Source organism: Choloepus didactylus, chromosome 15, assembly GCF_015220235.1.
Source record: "Choloepus didactylus isolate mChoDid1 chromosome 15, mChoDid1.pri, whole genome shotgun sequence".
NCBI classification, from domain to species: Eukaryota; Metazoa; Chordata; class Mammalia; order Pilosa; family Megalonychidae; genus Choloepus; species Choloepus didactylus.
Window position 1 is genome coordinate 41,840,344 of NC_051321.1, and position 13,513 is coordinate 41,853,856.

Sequence of the window (13,513 nt, forward strand, 5' to 3'; positions counted from 1 at the left end):
TTAGACTTCAACAGTAAACGGAGGCAGGGGAACCTTGAATTATATTTCACCTATTTCATTTTACTGACTAGGTCCAAGTTTGACCAACAGTCAAACTTTCTAAACATACACTGGCAGTGAAATAGGCACCCACCCCCACTTCCAGCTTTTGCATGTATACTCCAAAATGTCTCCTCCTTCACTATGCCTGAAATTTTTAAAACATTCGCAACTTATCAGTTGGCCAAATCAGAATGATTTCCTAATACCTAGCATTTTGAGGATGGGAAATGAACTGAGAAATAAAAGGATCAAGAGGCTATTTTTGAGCATGGAACAAGTTGAGGCAAGGGAGTTCGGACCATAGAAGATGAGAGAGAAAGCAAGAAGTGGAGTGAAAAGGAGTATGAAAGATAGCTCTCACTCTGAAATTTTGTTTCTAGACCGGCCTTCACTTTGCCTGCAGACCAAGTGTAATGGCATTTGAATGGCAGATCTGATTCTTCTTCTCTGTCTTGCTTGTAGTGACTGAGGAACAAACTAGCAGAAGTCTGAAAGAAACCATTACCAGGTCTGAGATAACTGGCCATGCAGAGCAGCAGAGCTGTGCTCACAGGCATCTTCAAACATTCAGCAAAAATATCCTGAACTAATACTATGTTCAAGTATGTTCGAGTAGCTGTTCAAATGAACCAGACACAGACCCTAGTTTTAAGGAATGTACAGTCTAACAGGAGAGATGGAGATAAACTTCAATCCCAGTGCAAGAATAGATGTGGTGAATAGCTTAAATAGGGAGAGGTTCAGAAGAACTGTGCTGGGAGTTCAGAAGAGGGAACGATTATTTCTAGCTGGGAATTTTAGAGAAAGTTTAGTGGAATATTTGGATTTTTAAGATGGCCCTGGAGGGATAAGTAGGGTGTAGACATAGGTCCATCCCCTCAGTGGGATGAGGGAAGCAAAGCACCATTTCAGGAGGATGAAATAGCTGGGATTAAAAAAAAAAAGAACAGATGAGGCATGCATGAGGAACAGCCAACAATTGAATTTGGCTAAAAACAAAACAAAACAAAAAACCAGTGCTCTGATTCCTATTCTAATATATCCTCCACTATACAGTTTTGAACAATATTGACAATAATTCTTAATGAGTTTTTTTAAAAACCAGTTTTATTAAGATATATTCAGGCACCATACAACCCATCTAATGTCTACAATCCACAGCTCGCAGTATATTCAGAATTGTGTATTCACCATTAATGAATTTTTATATCAGAAGAAACAATTGTTAATGTGAAAGTAACCCTGCATTGCAAATGCCAATCCATGATTATAAATTCTTTGTGGCAATTACTTAACAAAAAATATGTATGTAATGAATAAGTGTTGTTATCTGCACCTAAAACTACTCCTAAAAACTTATTTCCTGAACTATTTCTGCCAAAGACACCTACGGACTTCCAATTAAATATTATGATTCTAGTTTCCATTTTTTATAAATAAATTTTATTTCATATTGCACAGTTAGTATTTCTTCAGCTTTGTGATATTTTAACTTTCTATTTCCTTGTGCTGGTTTGAATGTATTATGTCCTCCCAAAACACCATGTTCTTTAATGCACTTGTGGGGTCACAAGTATTAGTGCTGATTAGGTTGGAATCACTGGATTAAGCTGTTTCCACGGAGATGCTACCCATCCAACTGTAAGCAATAACTGTGATTGGATTATTTCCATGGAGGTGTTACCCCGCCCATTCAGCATGGGTCTTAAATCACTGGAGCCATGTAAGTTCTCAGACAGAAGGAGTGCCGGTTTACAGCTTAGAGAGACATTTTGGAGATGGCTGCTGAAAGCAGACTTTTGCTGACACTTGGGAATACTAGCCAGGAGTTTGCTCCGGAGAAGCTAAGAGAGGACAAAATGCACCAAGAACAACAGTCTGAAGAATGCACAGGAGCTGAAGGAGGAGCTAGAACAGAACCCGGATCAGAAGACACCAGCCACGTGCCTTCAAGCTAACAGAGGTTTTCTGGATGCCATTGGCCTTCCTTCAGTGAAGGTATACTCACGTTGAAGCCTTAGTTTGGACATTTTCATGGCCTTCAAACCATGAAATCTGTAACCAAATAAATCCCCTTTATAAAAGCCAATCCATTTCTGGTATTTTGCATAATGGCAACATCAGCAAACCGAAACACTCCTCTACAACCAAGTACCAAGCAATTCCAGTATCATTCTTTTTACAGTTACTACTTACTTCCAATTTCACTTCTCTGGCCCTACCAATAGAGAATTTTCTGGCAGAATTACATATGTCCAACCCTACTTCTATAAATAATAGAGGCTCCCAATGGACCACAACCATAAAACTATACATTGATATCCAAGTGAATTCAGCCCATCCATAGTCATCTTCAATATTATATCCAAGTAGTTCACTTCCAAAGTTACAACATTTCAACTTACTGTCAGGGAGCTGAACTTCTCTATACCGAACCAATTGACTTGGAAGAAGAGGTTTGGTATGAGCGTGTTCAATAAGGGTGTCTTCAACCATCTGCATAATTCCTAATGCAGCCTAGAAGTAAAGATATATCTGTCACAGCACATTATAAAAACATAAATGTATCTTGTCTATGAAAAGAAAAACTACCAATTGGTAGTTCATGTAAAATAAAAGCAATATGCTTGTGAAATAAACTAATCTATCATAAAAGTGGATTTTAAAATTATAGTTAAATACATGTGATCCCATTCAGATGAGTAAAACTAGAATTCATCAGTATAGTCAATTTGCAATATAGTCAACATAGTAGTGCCAAAGAGATGCAGAGATCCAGACAATCTTCAGCACTGATCCTGATGCTAGGAAAAAGGCACAGCCAAAACTAAAGAGGTATTGGTGATGAAAAGTTGGTCCCATGTGAATGACCCTGACAGCAGATACCTGGGGTCACAGCATGGCAAAGGAGGTAATAAAAGGCTTTGTTTGGAGTAAAACTACTTTGGTAAGACTCTTGCCTTTGCCACTAATATTAACATCTGAACTTGGGCATACTGTATTGGAAGCAGTACAGCACAGCGGTTGGGAGTCTGGGCTCTTGAAATAGACTGCCACAGGAATTCTGAAATGCTTTCCATGTGCCAAACACTTTGCAGGTACTATTTAATTTAATCATTATAACCCATGGTATAATGCTACTATAACTCTAATTTTACGGTAAGGAAACTGAGCAAAGAGGGATTAAGGCATTTTCAAAAGACTACATTTCTAGCATGCGGCAGAGTCAGGAGTTGAATCCAGGCTGCCTGATTCTACATCACGTGCTCTCATCTGCTATACAGTCTTGCTGCCCTATACAGAACAGGGGTAATTATTCCCATTTCCTCCTATGCTTATAAAAGGCAGGAAACAGCAGAGGCAGCTGCCATAAAAGGAGGTCCACAGTTAACCATCATCATTCTATTCCCCGTGTCCTCTCTTGCCTTCTTCCACAGAGCAGAGAAGGTTGAGTGAACTCCAATGTGCTTGTAGTCATATTGTGCTTGTATTAAGACAGACCAGGGTAAAAAAATCTCTTGCAATGAAATATACACAGTGGCTTAAACCCCGCATAAAATAAGCACACAACCCACCTGCTTTGTTATGTTTCCATGGAGAAGGGCTTCGATGTGTAGCCGTGACAGGAGCTGAGGTATAAAGGCTTTAAGGCGAGGGAGGGTGACATCTATAAAGGTGTAAAAAAATAGTGAACTCTACCTATGAGGTTTTTTTCAAAAACAAAAACAAGCTTCATATCTGAGATAATTTTAGACTTATATAAGATACAAAAACAGTTCAGAGAGTTCCTGTACACCTTTCACCCAGTTTTTCCTAATGTTAACTTCTTTCAAAACCACAGTACAATAATCAAAACTAAGAAATTAACATTGGTACAATACTATTAACTAAACTAAAGACTTAATAAAGGACTGATGTCCTTTTTCTGTTCCAAGATCTAATCCAAGATCCTACACTGTATTTAGTCACCATGTGTCTGCCATCTCCTCCAATCTGTGACAGCTCCACAGTCTTTCCTTGTCCTTCGTGACTTTAGGATTTTTGAAGAATACTGTTCGGTTATTTTATAGAATGTCCCATACTTGGTTTTGTCCAGTGTCTTCACTAGATTAATTCACTAAGATTAAACTGAGCTTACACGTTACTACAAAGAACATCACACCTTTCTCAGTGCACCCTATCAAGAGGTACATGATGTGGATATGTCCTCGTACTGGTGATGTTAACATTGCTCACTTGGTTAAGGTGGTGTCTGCCAAAATTCTTCACTATAAATTTACTATTTTATCCTTTTGGTTATAACTGAATAACTCAAAACAAGGTATTATCTACAAACAATTCTGAAAAGCTCATCTGATCATCAATGTGCATTTTTTCCCACTGTAATTAATAAACATTGATTTTTGGTAAATACTTTGAGACTATCAAATATCCTGCTTCTCCTTAGGTTTTACCCAAATTTTATTTGTTGGTGAATATTAACTGTGACAACTATTACTATGGCATCCTAATGGTTATTTTTCTATTTCCTTCATTCTTTTTATGTTAATGGATTTAATTCTTCCAATTTACTTCTTGGAGGAGTTGTCCCTTTTCCATTAGGATACCACAGTAATAACTGCTACAGTCACAATCTACCAACAGATGCTAAAATTCTTGGGTGAAATTTAAGGAGAAACAGGGAGGGAATAAAATTTTAACAAAGGCTTGTTATGGGTCAGGCATTTTACAGATATTCTTTCATATTCTAAAAAGTATGTACTATTAAAGGTGAAAAGGTGAAAGGGCTGAAGTTAAGAAAATTTAAATATCTTGCCCACAGCTATCAAGTAGTAAGTTGCAGAGCTGGGATTTGATCCTTGGACAGACTAATTCCAAAGGGCATACATCTTCCACTCCACTGTATTCCTTAGGAACCCATTAGCTAGACTCCCTCAGTATTCTCTGTGGATCTCTATCAGAACACCATTCCCTTTGCCTCTACTGAAATGGTCTGTTTACATTTATGCTTCCCCACTTGACCCGAGAAATGCCATCTGGTTGACTGTTTCATATCCCAAGTACCTGGAGTCCAGGGCCTAGTATGCGGCAGGCAGTAAATGCTGCCAGACCACACTGACCTCGGAGGTCCTTGCTACCCTGGCACTTGGACTGCTAAGTGACTTAAGAGGTTGCTGGGGTAGTCAACCCCTCACATTGAGAAGTCTCCAAATTAAGCCACTTTGGCATTACCGGATTTTGGTATGAGTGTGTGTATATATATATAAAAAAAGAGAACTATTTATTAAAGTAGGGAATTTCAACCATTAAAGTGCTGGCTTTCTCTTTATAAAGCACATTTGAGGGAGGCTTCACATGCCGATGAGACAGTATTCCCTTTAGAGTGTACTCTGCTTAAGATTCACATGCCATCTAACCCAGATTCTAGCAAATGGGGAAAAAACCCAAATCTTCTGCTTTTTGATCATAACGAATGCAGGTACAGTTTTGTGACAACACATTAAAAATCAATGATGAAGTATTTTTTTTTAAAAAAAGGTGAAATTCTTGTTATTAACTGGACATGACATAATAATTTTGCAAAGAGAAATATATTAACTGTCCAGATTAAAAATGCATCTGTTCTAGTTAATGAATTTTATAATCTATACTCTTACCCAATCTTATAATCTATACTCTTATAATCTATACTCTTAACCAGTAAAATAATGACTTTGAATACTTGGCTCTTAACTTGTCACTGATGATATCAAAAGTATAGGATTACACAGTGAGTACAAATAGGGACTTGTCACCATTAAAGATGACTAAAAATTCAACAGTATTCTTATTTTAATTTGCATTTTAAATCTTATTTGTTGAGAATGAAGGAACAAAGATTAATTAGTGAAGTAGTGCTGGTTAGTGAAAAAGATAAAACAATAAGAAAGGATGGTATCAGCATACATTTTTTCCAATAAAGCAATCCCAAAAGTAATTTCATTCCATTCAATAGGCATTCATAAGACATACACTGAGGGCATAATATTATACTAGCTGCTAAATAAAGGGGATAAAAAGAAGGCATAATCACTGCCCTCAAGGAATTTTGGAATTTCAACCAAAACCCCTGAAATCTAGATTTAAGAAAATAGAACAAAATAACAAAAGACAACTCGAGCTTTAACACATTTTCCAGTTTTTAAAGGAATGGAACAGATCTAAGGATACCAGAGTGGGGAAAACGTCTGAGCATGGTTTCTGAGTGGTAAGACTTTCAAGCTCAGCCCACTCATCCTTTTCTGAAAACATCAATGTTGATGAGGTATCTGCTTGGGTCAGAAAATTTAGTCTGTAAAAGCCTATGAACAGTAATAAGCAACTGTTGGGTCCAGGTTGAAAATAACAAATGTGGTTAAACTGCCTGAATGCAAAAGCCACTTCACAGGCCACTAATGTTTGTATAAAAAATATGCACAGCTTGCTTCAATAGAACTACAAGTTATTAGAATGTGTAGCTATTTGATATCAGAATAAACCAAAATAATTTTAGAAAACAAATGAAGAAAACATTAGCCTTTAAGTAGGAAAAGAGTCTCACCATCCAGGGCTTCTTTTAACTCATCTTTAGTCCAGGCCACTTCTGTCATCAGCAAGCGGAGGTAGTACATGGCATGCTGGTGAGGCTGTTCAGCCCGGAAATTGTTAAGAGATCGCATATACTAGTGAAGAGAGACATTAATTTTATAAATCCTTTTAAAATTACTTCAGTACATCATCTATAATTAAACTTCAGTTTTTATATATCATGTGTTACAGGGATGCAGGAATACTTATTCCTTTCTCCTTTGTGAAGTTATGGAAATAAGAATGAAGGCTTACCTCTCTCTAATACTTAAGCTAAAGAGCATGCTTTTCCTCTGACCAGGATGCTGCTTTACCCCCATCATGTGACATGTACTCAAATGCATTCACTATAGGACAGATTTCATCTCTCAGAAAGTCGTCCCCAGCTTTGTAGGGCCTCAACGTTTTGGCATCCTTGGATTCTAATATTGTAAGTCCATCTTGAAAGTCTCTGAAGTATATGTATACATATACATACATACATATACATACATATATATATATAAATTAAATATTGGCTCTTCATTTGAAAACTGACAGTAATTTCTTATGGTATACGATAAAGGTCATAGTTTGGCTTTAAAATCAGCTATCCATCCCATACTTCCATTATTAGGCCAAATATGGGTAAATTTTAAGTGGAAGATATATCAAGCTTAAAGTCTGTCCCACTGTGACAAGGTTCTCATGGTAGGGCAGAGCTCATTCTGCTGAGTCTTGTGTTCTTAAGAAATGGAGATTGGGTGAAACTTTTGAGTCCCTGACACTAGGCCTACCCCAGCCTTCTCTGAGATGTCAGTGCTGCTTTTGTCCTAGCTCTTGGGATCTACAGGGAAGGGGGCCAGGTATCCAATAGAGCATTCCAGGCTTTCTTTCTGGGTAGAGTGTAAGATTTAGCAAAGACATGGTGAGATGAATACAACAGAATTATGAATGCTTCTTTTCCTCCTCTCTTCTTCTAAAAATGTTCATAATATGGTAATATTACTTTATGAATTAAAAAAAAATTACAAAAATGAATCCAAAAAACTTACTGCCTCTTTGATAATTTCAAATCTTTTCTCATCAATCTCAAAGGTAGCCATTTTCTCAATAATCTTCTTTAGTAAAATTGGCTGCTTGTCATTGTAACCTTTCACTGAGAGCTACAGAAAGAGTTCAGTGTATTAAAGACTAGAAATATGAATCAACTTCTAAGTAAACATACTAAGCTTGATTTTTAAAGATTCATAAAATCCAAAAGTCAGAAATAAGCAGTATTTCTTATTTTTGAATAAAATAAAAATGGACCAAGAAATTCAATTAATATAACTTCTCATAAATAAGGTAATTAGGAAGATAATATTAACCATCTTATTAAGCATTATTTCGCTTTTCCTAAAGAAAGTCAACAGTAGGTAAACTCACCTGACAGCAAACTATGGCTGCACATACCATATCATCACAATTCAAGTGCTCATTAAATAAAAATTACAGCACGTGTTTTAAGTTATATCTTCCAAAAAAACTTCTAATGAATGCAGATTTAAGATTTTTATAGGTGTGGTAAAAAGGTAAAACTCACAGGGGAATGTTATCTAGCAAACTACTGAACACATTCCAAAACTGTTTATGTTTAAATAATTTTAAAATCAACCCTGGAGAAATCAGGCAACCCAATTTTGCATGACATGGTATTTTGCCATGTTTCCCATTCAATGTTGCTCAGTAAGAATTCATACTTCTTACCACTTGCTTATCTGACGGGCTCTGCTGATATCCCAAAAGACAAAAGCAAAAGCGAATGTGTAGCAAGGATACATTGTATGTACCATCAGGATTTTGCCTTAAGACAATTTAATTTAATAGTCTCTGAAAGCATAATACTTGGAAAAACAAGGAATGCCTATGTTATTATAGTTCCACCTGGTGGCACACACAACAATAGAGACAACACTGAACTAAAATATCCTGTGAGAATGGTATGCAAAAGACCTCAGAAAGCATGAAGGTCATCAGCTGAGGGAAGCATATCACATTCTGCAGGGACCAGACTAACAATCAGCAGAAAGCCCATTTTTCACAAATAAAAAGTTACTAATATTAATCACAATATGTTATTAAAAATCAAAGGAAAAAAAAAAAACTAAACAAAACACCAAAACAGATGATTACTTTTCTATTTGGAGAAGAGTTTGCTCCCTGAGCTTCAAATTTCCCTGGACTCTTGAGAATGGTTAGATCATATACATTCTTATACACTAAACAAAAGCTACTAGAGAATTTATTTACATGAAGGGAAAAAAGTCACTGTGAAACAAACAAAACCAAAAACCCCTAAAACCTTTTGGTTAAGAATTTTAAAAAGGAGTACACAGCACATGCTCTCATTTTGGTTTTTACTAGAACATATATTTTCAAGAAAAATGAGGATGACTGTGTGCCATAAAAGGGATGTTAATTTGGAACTAAAATACAAGAAGTTTGGAAACATCAGAAAAGTTTTGGGAGAAAGGATCTGGTTATTTCCTGGAATGCATTTAATAACATTTATTTTAAAACACAAAAATAGTTAAATGATACATGCTTCAAAATAAATGACAATGTCAGGTGTATTCAAACACAGGAACTTTCACTACTGTCAAAAGAAATAAAGGAAGCTTATATACAAGTAAAATTCAAGCAATACAACAGTAACTATGGATAACTTTCAGTTACAGATGTTAATATATTCAAATGCATGAGAAGAACAACATGCTTTCAGAATTAATATGTTAAACATCTCAAGCAGAGGAACATGCAAGGAAACGTAGCACATGTAAATGTTTACAAGGTGCGCTAAAACTGTACTAAATCATTCATTAGTGGAACTAATAATAATTTGAGTTCTTTAATCATTAAAAAGGTGCAAGGAAAAAAACCATCAACCTTCTTGTTTAAAAATGCAGAAGTTAATAGTTTTCCCAAGCTCAACATAATGCTTAAAATGGTGTGGTGCCTTTCTTTGGTTTTCATTTTACTTACAAGTATTGCATTCATTCCTGATGCAATGCCATAGCTCAGACCTGAGAGGCGTGCTGCATATGTATACTCTTTTAAATCAGCCTTCAATAACCTGATAAACAGGTAAGTCATGTTGCAATGGAGAGGATCAGCATAAATGTAGCGACTAACAAAAAAAAAAAAAAAAAAGAAATGCTTTGATACCTCAAGCAGTGGCATGGTAATGAAGAAATACGACTGAAGAGTATGAATATGCAGCCTCATGATCTGAATTTCTAGGGAAAGGGTATAAGCCAACCTTGTTTTATAAAGATAGGAAGACTTCATTCTTTTTTGCAAGAGACCAAGACTTCAGATACTAAATGGGTGAGATCTAAACCTAAATCAAGGTCCAATTTGTTTGAAGAGAAAAATGACAATCCAATGAAAAATGTTTCAAAACAAGGAAAAGAAGAAAAAAAAAAAAAAAGAAAGAAAGAAACCAAGGATAATTTATATAATATGAATGGTATATTGCTGAATATTCAGAATAAGAGCTAACAAAAATTAAATGACAAAATATGAATAGCCATAAAGATTTTTAAAAAAAGAAATTAAACTCATACCCTCAATCAAAAATGCTTCCATCAATCAATATAAAAAAATGTTGATAAGTGGAAGGCTCTAAGATGTGGGTACTTACATACATCCCATAGATGGTATTTTGGAGATCATAGCTCAAGTCTGCTAGCTCTGCTGCATATGCATACTCGTTGAGTGAGTCTTTGAGGAGCTCAAGGTACAAATAGGCCATGTTACAGTGCAAGGGGTCCACATAAGCAAATGGGCTGGAAGAAAACGTTGACAGTAAAATAGCTGGTTTATTACTTCCCAATGTGATGTGGCCATCCGGGATGGATCAAGAGAGTGAACAGTGGTTAACACAATTTCCTGAGGATATGGTTGAATTTTTGAGTCTGTTTATTCTCATGGGGGGGGGGGGATGTCTAAAAAAAGTCTCAAATATGCCATGTATGCTAGTGGCAATAAAGAGGGAGAACGAATGGCTTACCTGAGATAGCAGAACTGATGGGTTAAAATGCTGGGCAGGTTAAGGGGTGGGAATAGGTCAAAATGCATGTCTATATTTAGGCTAATAGGAAGAAGCATGGCTGATAAGGCAGGTGCAGCATTTGCATGTCCTCTTCCTACAAGCAAGTCATACTCTTGGTGGACAAAAGTATGAGATTGAGAAGTTTGTGTGCTGTGATTTTATGGACTTGGTCTTGAGATGTGTGAAAATATCTTATCTTTAAGTTTTCCCAAAACCCATAAAACTAGAGAACTGTCAGTAAAATAACTGATAATTTCCACCATATAACTACAGCCAGAACTAGGGAATAATATTAAAACAGGAAAATATTTAAGTAAAAGCAACAAAACAGAATAAATAATTATAGAGTGCCAGAACTAAGTAGGAAAACAGAGATCATGTAATTTAAAATCTTCATTTCCCCAATAAGAAACATAACCTTGCCCATGTCACATGGGTTGGTAGCAGTAGAGTTGGGACTCAAATACAAACCAAATGACCTACTCATTTAACTATAAGACCTGCTTACCTTTATCAGAAGCAGGTAAAAGATTCATTTCACTCAACAAATATGCATTACATGCTTACTACAGTGCCAGGCTTTTCTCTAGGCACTGGGCATAAAGAGGAAACAAAACAGGAAATGTCCCTGACCTCACAGAACGTACAGTCTAGTTGGAGGAGACAGATAATAAACAAATTTAAATATGATAAATCAGATGGTGATAGTGCTATGGAGAAAAATTAAGCAGGTTAAGGGGAACAGGAGTGATAAAGTGGGGACACGGGGAAAGAGGGTGGATAATTTATATAAGATGTTCAATCAGGCTTCTCGATAAGGTAACATCAGAGCCCAGACCTGAAGGAAGTGAGGGGATGAGCCCTGGGGATATATGTGGGGAGAGCTTTCCAGGCTGAGGAAACAGCTAGTGCAAAGGACCCGAGAGGCAGGTGCCTGGTTGGTTTATTTAGGAGTGAATTAAAAGTTTCACTTTATCTGTAACATAGTAAATCTAACTAATTTTACTAAAAAGAGCAAAGCCAACATTGTATCAAAGCTGATAATAAAGTAAAATAAAGGTAAAAGGCTTAGCCACTTAAAGAATTAAAATCAAAGAGAAAATCCTACAGCCATACAAACATTCTCCACCTTGAAAATTTAAATGATGCTCTGCCATTGAAATTTTTGAAGTATTATATGTGATGTGTTTCTTTCTTCAGGCAAGCAGCAGCTCAGAAACTTAAGGCACACCTCACAAAAGCAAAATCATCAAAACAAAAGAGTGGCTCTGACAGATCAGCCCCACTGGCATCTGTGCACCTTTCTTAAGTGGAAGTGAAAAGATGAGAATTCCAAGAAGTTATGCTGCATTCATGGCAGCTGTGCCAAAGCAATTGGAGAGGGTTCTAACTAACTTTTAAGAAAGAATATGAACAAGTAAAATAAAGCAACTTTATTAAGGGGGGAGGGCACATGATTCAATTTGAATACCTAAATTCGGGTTCAATTGTTAATTTTTTAAAAATCAGACTATTTTGTAATCAGATACTGTATGCTTACATATGGATCACAAGGTTTTAAAAACTGTAACTAAGTATAATATAATTGAATTTCTAAAAAGATGAAAAGGGAGGAGGAGGAGGAGGAGAGAGAGAGAGAGAGAGAGAGAATTTTTGTAACAATGTACAAGAAACGTATCAGAAACAGTAAGAGTAGTTATAGTTAGGCCAGTTAAAGACCAGACTACAGAGAGGGGGATTGGTGGGAAGCAAATATTTTTTATTCTAGGAACCATACTGAGTAGTTTAAAGAACATAAAAATGCTAAACTGTCTCTCAAAAGGTATTCTAAAGTAATTCATAATCCTAGAAGCCAAATAGGCAAGTGCTGACAAGCTGCATATGGTGTTAATCACTCAGAACTATCAAAAAGTAAAGGCAGCTTTGTAATGTTCTTGATGAACTATAAAGTGACAGCCCATGTCCAGTATAAAAAAATAAACAATAGCACAGCTCTAGATAATCTATGAATCTCACGCTATAAAACACAATGTTAACATCCCTATAATTTCAACATATTTCGTGAAATATTTTCTATTTAGAAATTCTTTCTCTCTTTCCCAAAAGCACTTAAAACACATCTATCTTTAATTTCATATCATTCCACTTGAATAAAAATTCTCAATAAAAAGGCTGATTAGCATACTGAATATTACACAATAACAGGTTTATTTCACAAACACAGACAACTGAATTTTGGAAATGTCAAATTATAAAGTGTGAACCCAAAAATAAAATTTGATCTGGTGATATACTTTTACCATGAAATTAAGTAAAAGGAAACACAGAAGAACTAGAGATTTACATTGAGAAATCATTGCAATGTTAGCATTATTCACAAATTGTACCAAACATCTTCTTCCATTTTATTGTCATTTTGAAGTAACCAAGCCAGGAATAGAGAAAGCAATGTCTAAAGGCTTCAAACAGTTAAAGGTCTACAAGGGACTCAAGATCATTTAACAACTACCACCTCTTCTTCTGGGAAAGTTCCAAGAATACAAACTAATGTAACAACAAAAAAACACCCCAAACAGTTTCATCTTTCCCAGTAAAGGTTCCAAGTGAATCTATTAGGAAGGTCTTCCTAATATCTAACATAAATCATTTCAGTTAAAAGGTGAACTCAGTCTAGATGTTCTATCCATGGATGAGAGTGGTGTACTGAAGTCTCCAACTATTATTGTGGAGGTATTTACTTCTCCTTTCAGTATTCTCAGTGTTTGCCTCATGAATTTTGGGGAGCTCGGA

The 13,513-nt window shown here is 35.9% G+C and overlaps 1 protein-coding gene across 3 annotated transcripts in view; it reads right to left on the reverse strand.

Annotated features, from left to right (window-relative positions):
* IDE (insulin degrading enzyme) overlaps positions 1-13,513 on the reverse strand; it is a 157,465-nt gene that overhangs the window by 22,816 nt on the left and 121,136 nt on the right. For 2 of the 3 annotated variants that reach the window (XM_037803780.1, XM_037803781.1), the window contains exons 15-19: positions 10,313-10,457; positions 7,683-7,793; positions 6,623-6,743; positions 3,618-3,709; positions 2,448-2,559 (exon numbers count right to left, since the gene is read on the reverse strand). In XM_037803780.1, the coding sequence (XP_037659708.1) occupies positions 2,448-2,559; positions 3,618-3,709; positions 6,623-6,743; positions 7,683-7,793; positions 10,313-10,457 (581 nt within the window). Of the gene's footprint in view, positions 1-2,447; positions 2,560-3,617; positions 3,710-6,622; positions 6,744-7,682; positions 7,794-9,651; positions 9,797-10,312; positions 10,458-13,513 lie in introns of all 3 variants that reach the window. The other variant, XM_037803782.1, reaches the window with a different exon arrangement.